The sequence below is a fragment of the Salmo salar genome, chromosome 17 (genome assembly GCF_965601325.2).
Source record: "Salmo salar chromosome 17, fSalSal1, whole genome shotgun sequence".
Taxonomy (NCBI): Eukaryota; Metazoa; Chordata; class Actinopteri; order Salmoniformes; family Salmonidae; genus Salmo; species Salmo salar.
The window spans coordinates 33,971,948-33,987,500 of record NC_138307.1 but is presented as its reverse complement, the minus strand read 5'-3'; the positions used below and the strand labels follow the sequence as shown (position 1 = coordinate 33,987,500).

Sequence of the window (15,553 nt, the reverse complement as noted above, 5' to 3'; positions counted from 1 at the left end):
GGGAGTGGGCGTCACCTGCCTGGTCGCTGGTTAATCAATCAGAGTCCAGCGGCCTGCGGGCTCTGTCAGCAGCCGCCATCTCTACCAGGAAGTGTAGGCGGTAGACAGCAGGAAGTGATAGAGATAAGAAGAGCGAGAGTGGGCCAATCATAGAGGCATGCTTGGAGTCCCAAATGACACCCTAATCCCTACATTGTGCACTACTTTTGTCCGGGGTCCAAAAGGACTCTGGTCAAATGTAGTGCACTATTTTCGGGAGTAGGGTACCATTTGGGACTATACCCTATCAGAGGAGACAGAGGGCCTAGATATGAGGAGAGACGCACACTGTGCTGCTGGCAAACCAGGGATTTACAGACACACACACACACACACACACACACACACACACACACACACACATACACACACAGGCTCAGCAAAGTAATGAGTGTGGAAACACATTTTCAAAAGAGCATGCGACAGTGCTGTCATTTGGAATGAGTCATTTATATAACCCCAGGCTTAATTAATCACAGACAGCACCTACTGTGAGTATCAACCACCCTGTCTTTCAGCTGACAGTGACATGTGTCCAAACTGACATGCAGGGGATGTTATAACAACTAGCCAGCCATCAGAGATATATCTGGTACATGTGATGTTATAGAGACTAGTCAGCCATCAGAGATATATCTGGTACATGTGATGTTATAACAACTAGCCAGCCATCAGAGATATATCTGGTACATGTGATGTTATAGAGACTAGTCAGCCATCAGAGATATATCTGGTACATGTGATGTTATAACAACTAGTCAGCCATCAGAGACATATCTGGTACATGTGATGTTATAACAACGAGTCAGCCATCAGAGATATATCTGGTACATGTGATGTTATAGAGACTAGTCAGCCATCAGAGATATATCTGGTACATGTGATGTTATAACAACTAGTCAGCCATCAGAGACATATCTGGTACATGTGATGTTATAGGGACTAGTCAGCCATCAGAGACATATCTGGTACATGTGATGTTATAACAACGAGTCAGCCATCAGAGATATATCTGGTACATGTGATGTTATAACAACGAGTCAGCCATCAGATATATATCTGGTACATGTGATGTTATAGGGACTAGTCAGCCATCAGAGACATATCTGGTACATGTGATGTTATAACAACGAGTCAGCCATCAGAGATATATCTGGTACATGTGATGTTATAACAACGAGTCAGCCATCAGAGATATATCTGGTACATGTGATGTTATAACAACTAGTCAGCCATCAGAGACATATCTGGTACATGTGATGTTATAGGGACTAGTCAGCCATCAGAGACATATCTGGTACATGTGATGTTATAACAACTAGTCAGCCATCAGAGACATATCTGGTACATGTGATGTTATAGAGACTAGTCAGCCATCAGAGATATATCTGGTACATGTGATGTTATAGAGACTAGTCAGCCATCAGAGACATATCTGGTACATGTGATGTTATAACAACTAGTCAGCCATCAGAGACATATCTGGTACATGTGATGTTATAACAACTAGTCAGCCATCAGAGATATATCTGGTACATGTGATGTTATAACAACGAGTCAGCCATCAGAGATATATCTGGTACATGTGATGTTATAACAACGAGTCAGCCATCAGATATATATCTGGTACATGTGATGTTATAGGGACTAGTCAGCCATCAGAGACATATCTGGTACATGTGATGTTATAACAACGAGTCAGCCATCAGAGATATATCTGGTACATGTGATGTTATAACAACGAGTCAGCCATCAGAGATATATCTGGTACATGTGATGTTATAACAACGAGTCAGCCATCAGATATATATCTGGTACATGTGATGTTATAGGGACTAGTCAGCCATCAGAGACATATCTGGTACATGTGATGTTATAACAACGAGTCAGCCATCAGAGATATATCTGGTACATGTGATGTTATAACAACGAGTCAGCCATCAGAGATATATCTGGTACATGTGATGTTATAACAACTAGTCAGCCATCAGAGACATATCTGGTACATGTGATGTTATAGGGACTAGTCAGCCATCAGAGACATATCTGGTACATGTGATGTTATAACAACTAGTCAGCCATCAGAGACATATCTGGTACATGTGATGTTATAGGGACTAGTCAGCCATCAGAGACATATCTGGTACATGTGATGTTATAGGGACTAGTCAGCCATCAGAGATATATCTGGTACATGTGATGTTATAGGGACTAGTCAGCCATCAGAGATATATCTGGTACATGTGATGTTATACCGCGCCACGAGACTACGGTCAGGGGGCGCAGCCTCAGAGACATATCTGGTACATGTGATGTTATAGGGACTAGTCAGCCATCAGAGACATATCTGGTACATGTGATGTTATAGAGACTGACCTAAAACAGGGAATTTTTACTAGGATTACATGTCAGGAATTGTGAAAAACGGAGTTTAAATGTATTTGGTTGAGGTGTATGTAAACTTCTGACTTCAACTATAGGTCCTGGATGGCACGAAGCATAATTATAAATAATTATAGACCTATTAACACTAAAAAAGCTTTTGTAAATAAAATACAAAATATCCATGTGACATTGTTACATACAAGGAAGTACCATGTAATTTGAAATTATTAATTTAATAACACAACAAAACTTTCAATGTAGTTTATATGACGTGCACGGTCGCTTATTGGGAATGTTGGCCAATCAAAGAGGCTCAATGTGTAGCGAGTGGAGTGAGATTTCATTCATGCAAAACGAAATGCAATAAAATTACGGAATGAACAGTTAGCAAAATGAGAAGGAGTAGGCTACAACGAGCAACCAACAGGCATGCTGCTGTTTTCTCTGAATGGGGTTGGTGAGAAAGTACAGCATGTAGCCACAATTAGCCTTCCTAGCTAGCTACAATTAGCCTCGCTATCTAGATGCAATTAGCCTCGCTAGCTAGCTACAATTAGCCTATCTAGGGTATCCAACAAAACTTCATGGCACTATTCGAATAGTAACATTATTTCAAACTCCCCATCCTAGTGGGCCAGCCCCCTAGCAATTGGAGTTTCAGCCAATGAGCTTCAACCTCTCGCCGTGTTTGACAGCTAGCAAGACGAGCACAGTAGAGTCAGAGAGAGCAGTGGTGTGGTATACATAACTGCACGTTGTCGGGGACCACTCTTCGCTTGTGGGGAGAACTTTGAGAACTAATGGATAAAAAGTATGCAAAAGTATTGTAGAATCTCTTTAATGTTCATTGATAAAATCTTTAACTATAATAGTATGAGTGGATTATAAGTGGTCTTCCTGGTGAATGGAAAAGGCTCTGTAATAGTCCTGTCTCCTTCTGCCAGTCTCTCTCTGCCTTTTCAAAAGGCTTCTCTCTTTACTCCTGATGCTTTGACAGTATGATGCTCTGAGATGCTGGGCGACTGCAAAATTGCCTGTTTTCATTTCAAAAGCTCCTTTTCTTGCTTTCTCAGAATCGCTGAATGACCCCTCACCTCCAAATCACAGACACACACAGAAACATCACACTTTCTTTCTGTGGACCATTCTCTTCTGTAGCTTTTTCATGTTCCCTCTTTTTTTTCTGTTTTTTTCTTTCACACAACCTCTATCTCTCCTCTTATTTCTCTTTCTCTGTGCTCTCCTTTTCTCCGCTTCTCGTTTTGTCCTCTTCCTGTTTTCTCCTCTTCCTCGTTTTCTTTGCTTCCTGTTTTCTCCTCTTCTTCTTTTTCTCTGCTTCCTGTTTTCTCCTCTTCCTCTTTTTCTCCTCTCTCACTGCTCACCGAAGACTGTGAAGAGAGTGAGCCTACCGAAGTGCCACGTAAGTCATCATGGGTGTTTTTAAGGGGGGGTTGTCACCCCTGTGTTGGTCCCTCTACACCCCTCTGTGACCAGTGGTCCTTGACTGAGCTATGTACCCGTACACCTGTACCTCTGTATCCCTCTACCCCTTCCACTGTAACATCCCTGTGGTGTCTGAAATGGCTCTTGGTGATGTTCGACCATTCCCTTTACTGTGTTTAGACTACAATTGAAGATTTGGTGCAGCAGGTAGCCTAGTGGTTAGATCATTAGGTTACTGGATCGAATCCCCGAGATGACAAGGTAAAAATATGTTGTTCTGCCCCTGGAAAAGGCAGTTAACCCACTGTTCCCTGGTAGGCCATTATTGTAAATAAGAATTTGTTCTTAACTGACTTGCCTAGTTAAATAAAGGTAAAACAAATCTAAAGTTCTGTTAAATCTTCAAGGCTTCGCTCCCTAACACTCCTGCACTTCCTCTTCTCCCCTCCTGTCCTCCTTCTCCTCTTCCTCACTCAAAACAATCCTATAGACTTAGTAACTAGATCTACCATAGCTAACATACTTAGTAACTAGATATACCGTAGCTAACAGACTTAGTAACTACATCTACCATAGCTAACAGACTTAGTAACTACATCTACCATAGCTAACAGACTTAGTAACTACATCTACCATAGCTAACATACTTAGTAACTACATCTACCATAGCTAACAGACTTAGTAACTAGATCTACCATAGCTAACAGACTTAGTAACTAGATCTACCATAGCTAACAGACTTAGTAACTAGATCTACCATAGCTAACAGACTTAGTAACTAGATCTACCATAGCTAACAGACTTAGTAACTAGATCTACCATAGCTAACAGACTTAGTAACTAGATCTACCATAGCTAACAGACTTAGTAACTAGATCTACCATAGCTACTGTAACAATGGACTATTTTCTTCTGTTGTGTTGGTGGGAGCCAATGGGATTACGCCTGCAGAGGTCTCCCAGGGCCAAACACAGACCTCTTTACATTTTAATTAAGCCCAGTGTTTTAGGGAAAGGAAAGGAGAAAGCCCAAACGGAGCCTCTTCTTTTTCCTCTAGATTAACCTCCGCTCTTTCCCACTTCCACCACACACACACACACACACACACACACACACACACACACACACACACCTGCCTCCTGCACCACCCGGCTCTGCCAGCGCTGTAATTAGAACACAAGACAATTACCCAGCCTCCTCTTGGGAGGCACATTTTGTTCTCTTAATCTGGTGTCTTAAATAATTAAAGCAGCCATGAAACCCCATGTTGTCTCTCTCCCCCCGTACTCCCCTGGTCTCTATCTGATCTCTGTCTCCTCTCCTCTAACCCTCTGTTACTGTAGTGAGGTTGAGGAGGTGCACTGCTGTTTGCTCTCTGCATATTCTCTGGTCTCTGCATCTTCTCTGGTCTCTGCATCTTCTCTGGTCTCTGCATATTCTCTGGTCTCTGCGTCTTCTCTGGTCTCTGCTTCTTCTCTGGTCTCTGCGTCTTCTCTGGTCTCTGCGTCTTCTCTGGTCTCTGCGTCTTCTCTGGTCTCTGCGTATTCTCTGGTCTCTGCGTCTTCTCTGGTCTCTGCGTCTTCTCTGGTCTCTGCGTCTTCTCTGGTCTCTGCGTCTTCTCTGGTCTCTGCGTCTTCTCTGGTCGCTGCATCTTCTCTGGTCTCTATATCGTCTCTGGTCTCTCCTTCCTCCATCAAACCATCTGTTCTCTCCCTGCTCCGCTCTCTGTGTCTTCCCATCTATCTCTTCAGTTTCTGCTGTTTCTCTCGCTCTTTCCCCCCCCATCTCTCTCTCCTCTCCCCCATCTCTCCTCTCCTCTCTCGGTCCACCGGTCTCTCCGTCTCCTCTCTGTCTCTCTCTCCTCTCCTGTCCTCCGTTTAGGGGAAATGTAGGTCTTTAACAGCAGCTATCATCATATTAATATTGGCCCCGTTAAGCCAGCAGGGACGTTACACAGAATGTTCTCTGCTATGTGAACCCACCCGTGTGTGTGTGTGTGTGTGTTTTTGTGTGTGTGTGTGTGTGTGTGTGTGTGTGTGTGTGTGTGTGTGGAGTGTGAGTGAGTGGGCCAACTCTGACCCCTCTGCTTCACAGCTTTCCCATAATCCTCTACACCACAGCCCTCCGCTGGCGTGAGATCCTGTTAGGGCCGAGCGTGACCACCGCCCGTACACACACACACACTGCAGAGCTGGGTGGGATGCTGCCACTTGTGTCCAAATGGTACCCTGTAGAAACTTCTAGTTCTGCCATCGTCAGTGACATTAATGTTTTCATTGTTTATGCGTGTCTGTCATCGCTATTTGACGGAAACTGTCACATGCAACACACACACACACACATCACACACACACATAGACCCCCCTCAACTCCAAGCTGTGCCCTGGACACCATATGTGAATTGATTGCCCCCCATCTATCTTCAGAGTATGTTCTGTTAGGTGACCTAAACTGGGATATGCTTAACACCCCAGCAGTCCTACAATCTAAGCTAGATGCCCTCAATCTCAAACAAATTATCAAGGAACCTACCAGGTACAACCCTAAATCTGTAAACATGGGCACCCTCATAGATATTACCATCTTAAATATGCATGCCCCTTTCAAAAAATGCAGAACTAAGAACAGATGTAGCTCTTGGTTCACTCCAGACCTGACTGCCATCAACCAGCACAAAGACATCCTGTGGCGGACTGCAATAGCATCGAATAGTCCCCGCAATATGCAACTGTTCAGGGAAGCCTTCCCTGTGGCTCAGTTGGTAGAGCATGGTGTTTGCAACGCCAGCATGGTGTGTGCAACGCCAGGGTTGTGGGTTCGATTCCCACGGGGGGCCAGTACAAAAAATGCATGAAATGAAACGTATGCATTCACTACTGTACGTCGCTCTGGATAAGAGCGTCTGCTAAATGACTAAAATGTAAATGTAAGTCAGGAACCAATAGACGCAGTCAGTCAGTCAGGAAAGCAAAGGCTAGCTTTTTCAAACAGAAATTTGCATCCTGTAGCTCTAACTCCAAAACGTTCTGGGACACTGTAAATCCATGGAGAACAAGAGCACCTCCTCCCAGCTGCCCGCTGCACTGAGGCTAGGAAACACTATCACCACCGATAAAGCCATGATAATCGGGAATTTCAGTAAGCATTTCTCTACGGCTGGCCATGCTTTCCTCCTGGCTACTTCAACCCCGGCCAACAGCTCCGCACCTCCCACAGCTACTTGCTCAAGCCTCCCCAGCTTCTCCTTCACCCAAATCCAGATAGCAGATGTTCTGAAAGAGCTGCAAAACCTGGACCCATACAAATCAGCCGGGCTAGAGAATCTGGACCCTCTCTTTCTTAAATTATCTGCCGCCATTGTTGCAACCCCTAATACTAATCTGTTCAACCTCTCTTTCGTATCGTCCGAGATCCTTAAAGATTGGGAAACTACCGCGGTCATCCCCCTCTTCAAAGGGGGTGACACTCTAGACCCAAACTGTTACAGACCTATATCCATCCTACCCTGCCTTTCTAAAGTATTCGAAAGCCAAGTTAACAAACAGATCACTGACCATTTCCAATCCCACCGTACCTTCTCCGCTGTGCAATCCGGTTTCCGAGCTGGTCACGGGTGCACCTCAGCCACGCTCAAGGTACTAAATGATATCATAACTGCCATCGATAAAAGACAGTACTGTGCAGCCGTCTTCATCGACCTGGCCAAGGCTTTCGACTCTGTAAATCACCAAATTCTTATCGGCAGACTCAACAGCCTTGGTTTCTCAAATGACTGCCTCACCTGGTTCACCAACTACTTCTCAGACAGAGTTCAGTGTGTCAAATCGGAGGGCCTGTTGTCCAGACCTCTGGCAGTCTCTATGGTGGTACCACAGGGTTGAATTCTCGGGCTGACTCTTTTCTCTGTAAACATCAATGATGTCGATCTTACTGCTGGTGATTCTCTGATCCACCTCTACGCAGACGACACCATTCTGTATACCTCTGGCCCTTCTTTGGTCACTGTGTTAACTAACCTCCAGACGAGCTTCAATGCCATACAACTCTCCTTCCGTGGCCTCCAACTGCTCTTAAATGCAAGTAAAACTAAATGCATGCTTTTCAACCGATCGCTGCCCACACCTGCCCGCCCGTCCAGCATCACTACCCTGGACGGTTCTGACCTAGAATATGTGGACAACTACAAATACCTAGGTGTCTGGTTAGACTGTAAACTCTCCTTCCAGACTCATATTAAGCATCTCCAATCCAAAATTAAATCTAGAATTGGCTTTCTATTTCGCAACAAAGCCTCCTTCACTCACGCTGCCAAACTTATCCTCGTAAAACTGCTATCCTTCCGATCCTCGACTTCGGCGATGTCATTTACAAAATAGCCTCCAATACTCTAGTCAGCAAACTGGATGCAGTCTATCACAGTGCCATCCGTTTTGTTACCAAAGCCCCATATATTACCCACCACTGCGACCTGTATGCTCGAGTCGGCTGGCCCTCGCTTCATATTCGTAGCCAAACCCACTGGCTCCAGGTCATCGATAAGTCTTTGCTAGGTAAAGCTCCGCCTTATCTCAGCTCACTGGTCACCATAGCAGCACCCACCCGTAGCACGTGGTCCAGCAGGTATATCACACTGGTCACCCCCAAAGCCAACACCTCCTTTGGCCGCCTTTTCTTCCAGTTCTTTGCTGCCAGTGACTGGAATGAATTGCAAAAATCGCTGAAGCTAGAGACTTAGATTTCCCTCACTAACTTTAAACATCAGCTATCTGAGCAGCTAACCGATTGCTGCAGCTGTACATAGTCCATCTGTAAATAGCCCACCCAATCTACCTACCTCAACCCCATATTGTTTTTATTTACTTTGCTGCTTTTTTGCACACCAGTATCTCTACATGCACATCATCATCTGCTCATCTATCACTCCAGCGTTAATCTGCTGAATTGTAATTTCTTCGCTACTATTGGCCTATTTATTGCCTTACCTCCTCACGCCATTTGCACATACTGTATATAGACTTTCTTTTTTTCCCCTATTGTATTATTGACTGTATGTTTGTTTATTCCATGTGTAACTCTGTGTTGTTTGTGTCGCACTGCTTTGCTTTATCTTGACCAGGTCACAGTTGTAAATGAGAACTTGTTTTCAACTTACCTACCTGGTTAAATAAAGGTGGAATAAAACACACACTGGTTTCCATCTGTCTGACTCCATTTGTAGTGTTGGATGTGTTGTCCCCCAGCGTGTGTATGTCACTTAGATGTGAGTTGTGTGTGTGTCTCTTCCAGCCATCCAGGATGAACAGGGTCTGGAAGCAAAGAGATCCATCAAGAAGAGAATCAAACAGCTCAAGGTGCTGGACCCAAAGATCGCTCAGAACCTCTGTGAGTACTGAGACGCACACACACACACACGTTTTGTTATTTTATCCCTAATGGGAACCTAAAATGTATTTCCGTTTAAAGTCCTATTTTCCCTAACCTCTAATCCTAATTGTAAACCTAAACCTATCCTCTAACCCTAATGGTAAACCTATCCTCTAACCCTAATTGTAAACCTATCCTCTAACCCTAATTGTAAACTTAAACCTATCCTCTAACCCTAATGGTAAACCTAAACCTAATCTCTAACCCTAATTGTAAACCTAATCTCTAACCCTAATTGTAAACCTATCATCTAACCCCTAATGGTAAACCTATCCTCTAACCCTAATTGTAAACCTATCCTCTAACCCTAGTTGTAAACCTAAACCTATCCTCTAACCCTAGTTGTAAACCTAACCTCTAACCCTAATTGTAAACCTAAACATATCCTCTAACCCTAGTTGTAAACCTAACCTCTAACCCTAATTGTAAACCTAAACCTATCCTCTAACCCTAGTTGTAAACCTAACCTCTAACCCTAATTGTAAACCTAAACCTATCCTCTAACCCTAGTTGTAAACCTAACCTCTAACCCTAATTGTAAACCTAAACATATCCTCTAACCCTAATGGTAAACCTATCCTCTAACCCTAATTGTAAACCTATCCTCTAACCCTAATTGTAAACCTAAACCTATCCTCTAACCCTAGTTGTAAACCTTTCCTCTAACCCTAATTGTAAACCTAAACCTATCCTCTAACCCTAATTGTAAACCTAAACCTATCCTCTAACCCTAATTGTAAACCTAAACCTATCCTCTAACCCTAATTGTAAACCTAAACATATCCTCTAACCCTAATGGTAAACCTATCCTCTAACCCTAATTGTAAACCTATCTTCTAACCCTAATTGTAAACCTAAACCTATCCTCTAACCCTAATGGTAAACCTAAACCTAATCTCTAACCCTAATTGTAAACCTAATCTCTAACCCTAATTGTAAACCTATTATCTAACCCCTAATGGTAAACCTATCCTCAAACCCTAATTGTAAACCTAAACCTATCCTCTAACCCTAATTGTAAACCTAATCTCTAACCCTAATTGTAAACCTATCATCTAACCCCTAATGGTAAACCTAAACCTAACCTCTAACCCTAATTGTAAACCTAAACCTATCCTCTAACCCTAGTTGTAAACCTAACCTCTAACCCTAATTGTAAACCTAAACCTATCCTCTAACCCTAGTTGTAAACCTAACCTCTAACCCTAATTGTAAACCTAAACCTATCCTCTAACCCTAGTTGTAAACCTAACCTCTAACCCTAATTGTAAACCTTTCCTCTAACCCTAATTGTAAACCTAAACCTATCCTCTAACCCTAATTGTAAACCTAAACCTATCCTCTAACCCTAATTGTAAACCTAAACCTATCCTCTAACCCTAATTGTAATCCTAAACCTATCCTCTAACCCTAATGGTAAACCTAAACCTATCCTCTAACCCTAATGGTAAACCTATCCTCTAACCCTATCTTCTAACCCTAATTGTAAACCTATCCTCTAACCCTAATTGTAAACCTAAACCTATCCTCTAACCCTAATGGTAAACCTAAACCTAATCTCTAACCCTAATTGTAAACCTATTATCTAACCCCTAATGGTCAACCTATCCTCAAACCATAATTGTAAACCTAAACCTATCCTCTAACCCTAATTGTAAACCTAACCTCTAACCCTAATTGTAAACCTAAACCTATCCTCTAACCCTAGTTGTAAACCTAACCTCTAACCCTAGTTGTAAACCTAACCTCTAACCCTAATTGTAAACCTAAACCTATCCTCTATCCCTAGTTGTAAACCTAAACCTATCCTCTAACCCTAATTGTAAACCTAACCTCTAACCCTAATTGTAAACCTAAACCTATCCTCTAACCCTAGTTGTAAACCTAACCTCTAACCCTAATTGTAAACCTAAACCTATCCTCTAACCCTAGTTGTAAACCTAACCTCTAACCCTAATTGTAAACCTAAACCTATCCTCTAACCCTAATTGTAAACCTAAACCTATCCTCTAACCCTAATTGTAAACCTAAACCTATCCTCTAACCCTAATTGTAAATCTAACCTCTAACCCCTAATCTTAGTAAAATAGCCTTTGTCCTTATGGGGATGTTGGAAATGTCCTTACGAGGGAGAATTTTCCTTGTTTTAGTATTCTGATGAAGGACTTTTGAGGATTTTACGTCCCCCACAAGGATAGATGAACCAACTCTCTCTCTCACACACACACACACACACACACACACACACACACACACACACACCTGTTTCAAACATCCCTCAGAACCTGTGTCAATATTGCCTTTCAATCCAAACTTGTTTAAAACATTTACTATAAAGCAATTAGTGGAATTGTTTTCTTTTGATGTGTTTTGCTGCACAGTGGAAGTAGAAAGGTTAGTAAAGGCAAAACAACATTGTCTTGCAAAGGCAGAAAATTACAAATAGTTTTTTTTTTTTTTTTTATCCGTGTGAGTGAACACCTGCGTCGGTGTTCTGCAGTTCCTCCGTAGACACAGTCTATTAGTTGATATAAACATCATACTAGATCTCTGTGTGTGTATTCTCCAGGTCCTCATTGATCTCTGCTGGTTTCCTGTGTTTCTCACCACCGCTGGCTTCAGCTCAGGATGTAGGAACTCTGGAAGTGGTGCTTGTTACAGGATGAGTCCCAAATGGCTACCTAGATCGTGGCTACTCCTTATTCAGGCCCTTGGTCCAAAGTAGTTTACTATATAGGGAATAGGGTGCCATTTTGGGAAGCGTCCAGTGTTCATGTTGGTCATTATTATGTGTAGATGTGGAGTATTGAGAGGCGTGGGAGGCAGAGACGGAGAGATGGAAAAACACTCACTCATCTGTCAGTCAGTCACTCAAACATAGAGGTCAGGGGTCAGCGTATAAACGCTTCTCCTATCGTTCTTTGCTCTCTCTCTCTCTCTCTCTCTCTCTTGCTTTCTTTTCAACTCACTTTTGACTTCCAACTTTCTGTGGTTTCTTTCTTTCTGGTGAATATTTGTACGTACTCTCGGGATCTGCACAAAGAGAATAGGAAGTTAGCGTTGTCTCTCTCTTTCCTTCCTTCCTCTCTCTCTTCTTTCCTCCGTCCCTCGCTCCGTTCAAGACTACAGGTGAAACGTGATGCCAGCTCCTCACAGACAGACACACTTGTTTATCGTGAACATCACGGTTCCTCTCTTTCTCTCTTTTACTTTCCCCCTCTCTCCTGCACCTCCTCTCTCCTCTCTACATCTCAGTAGGTCCTCTCCTCTCTCTCCTTCCTCTCCTCTCTACATCTCAGTAGGTTCCCTCCTCTCCTCTCTCTCCTCTCTTCATCTCAGTAGGTCCTCTCCTCTCTCTCTCTCCTTCCTCTCCTCTCTACATCTCAGTAGGTCCTCTCCTCTCTCTCTCTCCTTCCTCTCCTCTCTACATCTCAGTAGGTCCTCTCCTCTCTCTCTCTCCTTCCTCTCCTCTCTACATCTCAGTAGGTCCTCTTCTCTCTCCTTCCTCTCCTCTCTACATCTCAGTAGGTCCTCTCCTCTCTCCTCTCCTCTCTACATCTCAGTAGGTCCTCTCCTCTCTCTCTCTCCTTCCTCTCCTCTCTTCATCTCAGTAGGTCCTCTCCTCTCTCTCCTCTCTACATCTCAGTAGGTCCTCTCCTCTCTCTCCTTCCTCTCCTCTCCTCTCTCTCCTTCCTCTCCTCTGTACATATCAGTAGGTCCTCTCCTCTCTCTCCTTCCTCTCCTCTGTACATCTCAGTAGGTCCTTTCCTCTCTCTCCTCTCTACATCTCAGTAGGTCCTCTCCTCTCTCTCCTTCCTCTCCTCTGTACATCTCAGTAGGTCCTCTCCTCTCTCTCCTCTCTACATCTCAGTAGGTCCTCTCCTCTCTCTCCTTTCTCTCCTCTCTACATCTCAGTAGGTTCTCTCCTCTCTCTCCTTCCTCTCCTCTCTACATCTCAGTAGGTTCTCTCCTCTCTATCCTTCCTCTCCTCTCTACATCTCAGTAGGTTCTCTCCTCTCTCTCCTTCCTCTCCTCTCTACATCTCAGTAGGTTCTCTCCTCTCTATCCTTCCTCTCCTCTCTACATCTCAGTAGGTTCTCTCCAGTTCTCTGGTCTGATACAGTGATAGGGGTGTCAGTAATTCCGGTGATGTGGTTGGTCCATCATCATGTTGTAGTGGACAAGAGAAGGAAGGAGCAGAGGAAGAGAATGACTAGACTACAGAGAGGTAGAGGAAGAGAATGACTAGACTACAGAGAGGTAGAGGAAGAGAGTGACTGGACTACAGAGAGGTAGAGGAAGATCTTGACTAGACTACAGAGAGGTAGAGGAAGAGAATGACTGGACTACAGAGAGGTAGAGGAAGATCTTGACTAGACTACAGAGAGGTAGAGGAAGAGAGTGACTGGACTACAGAGAGGTAGAGGAAGATCTTGACTAGACTACAGAGAGGTAGAGGAAGAGAGTGACTGGACTACAGAGAGGTAGAGGAAGATCTTGACTAGACTACAGAGAGGTAGAGGAAGAGAATGACTGGACTACAGAGAGGTAGAGGAAGAGAATGACTGGACTACAGAGAGGTAGAGGAAGAGAATGACTGGACTACAGAGAGGTAGAGGAAGAGAATGACTGGACTACAGAGAGGTAGAGGAAGATCATGACTAGACTACAGAGAGGTAGAGGAAGAGAATGACTAGACTACAGAGAGGTAGAGGAAGAGAATGACTAGACTACAGAGAGGTAGTGGAAGTTGTTTTAATGAGGGTTCTGTAACAGTAGGGCTCACTCCTATCCATGGCACATCAAAACCCCGACTGCTCTCTCTAACACACACACACACACACACCCCACTTGGTATTTATTAGTCCTGCAGAAGCATCAGCTTCTCCTCCTGCGTCCACATGAAACATTATCTAGGTCTAATACATAGTACAGTCCACATTACATTATCTAGGTCTAATACATAGTACAGTCCACATTACATTATCTAGGTCCAATACATAGTACAGTCCACATGAAACATTATGTAGGTCTAATACATAGTACAGTCCACATTACATTATCTAGGTCTAATACATAGTACAGTCCACACTACATTATCTAGGTCTAATACATAGTACAGTTCACACTACATTATCTAGGTCCAATACATAGTACAGTCCACATTAAATTATCTAGGTCTATTACATAGTACAGTCCACATGAAACATTATCTAGGTCTAATACATAGTACAGTCCACATGAAACATTATCTAGGTCTAATACATAGTACAGTCCACACTACATTATCTAGGTCTATTACATAGTACAGTCCACACTACATTATCTAGGTCTAATACATAGTACAGTCCACATTACATTATCTAGGTCTAATACATAGTACAGTCCACACTACATTATCTAGGTCTAATACATAGTACAGAGAGGGCCGCCCACCAAAGCTCACAGACCAGGCAAGGAGGGCATTAATATGAGAGGCAACAAAGAGACCAAAGATAACCCTGAAGGAGCTGCAAAGCTCCACAGCGGAGATCGGAGTATCTGTCCATACGGCCACTTTAAGCCGTACACTCCACAGAACTGGGCATTAGGGAAGAGTGGCCAGAGAAAAGCCATTGCTTAAAGAAAAAAATAAGCAAACATGTTTGGTGTTCACCAAAAGGCATGTGGGAGACTCCCCAAACATATGGAAGAAGGTACTCTGGTCAGATGAGACTAAAATTGAGATTTTTGACCATCAAGGAAAACGCTATGTCTGGCGCAAACCCAACACCTCACATCACCCCGAGAACACCATCCCCACAGTGAAGCATGGTGGTGGCAGCATCATGCTGTGGGGATGTTTTTCATCGGCAGGGACTGGGAAACTGGTCACAATTGAAGGAGTGATGGATGGCGCTAGATACAGGCATATTATTGAGGAAAACCTGTTTCAGTCTTCCAGAAAATCGGTTTTCACTTTGTCATTATGGGGTGTTGTGATGTCATTAATGGGTATTGTGATGTCATTATGGGATATTGTGATGTCATTATGGGGTGTTGTGATGTCATTATGGGGTGTTGTGATGTCATTATGGGGTGTTGTGTGTAGATTGCTGAGAATGTTTTATTTTTTATTTAATCCATTGTAGAATAAGGCTGTAACGTAACAAAATGTGGAAAAAGTCAAGGGGTCTGAATACTTTCCAAAGGCATTGTACGTCCATTATCTTTTATACATTATATCTGTTAAGTTTACACTGAAAGTGTTTTACCATCCCGT

The 15,553-nt window shown here is 43.3% G+C and overlaps 1 protein-coding gene across 1 annotated transcript in view; it reads left to right on the top strand.

Moving 5' to 3' along the window:
- The window catches only part of LOC106591129 (protein diaphanous homolog 3), a 667,062-nt gene that overhangs the window by 360,757 nt on the left and 290,752 nt on the right, over positions 1–15,553 (top strand). The window contains exon 19 of the mRNA XM_082963749.1: positions 9,154–9,249. Within this exon, the coding sequence (XP_082819875.1) occupies positions 9,154–9,249 (96 nt within the window). The remainder of the gene's footprint in view (positions 1–9,153; positions 9,250–15,553) is intronic.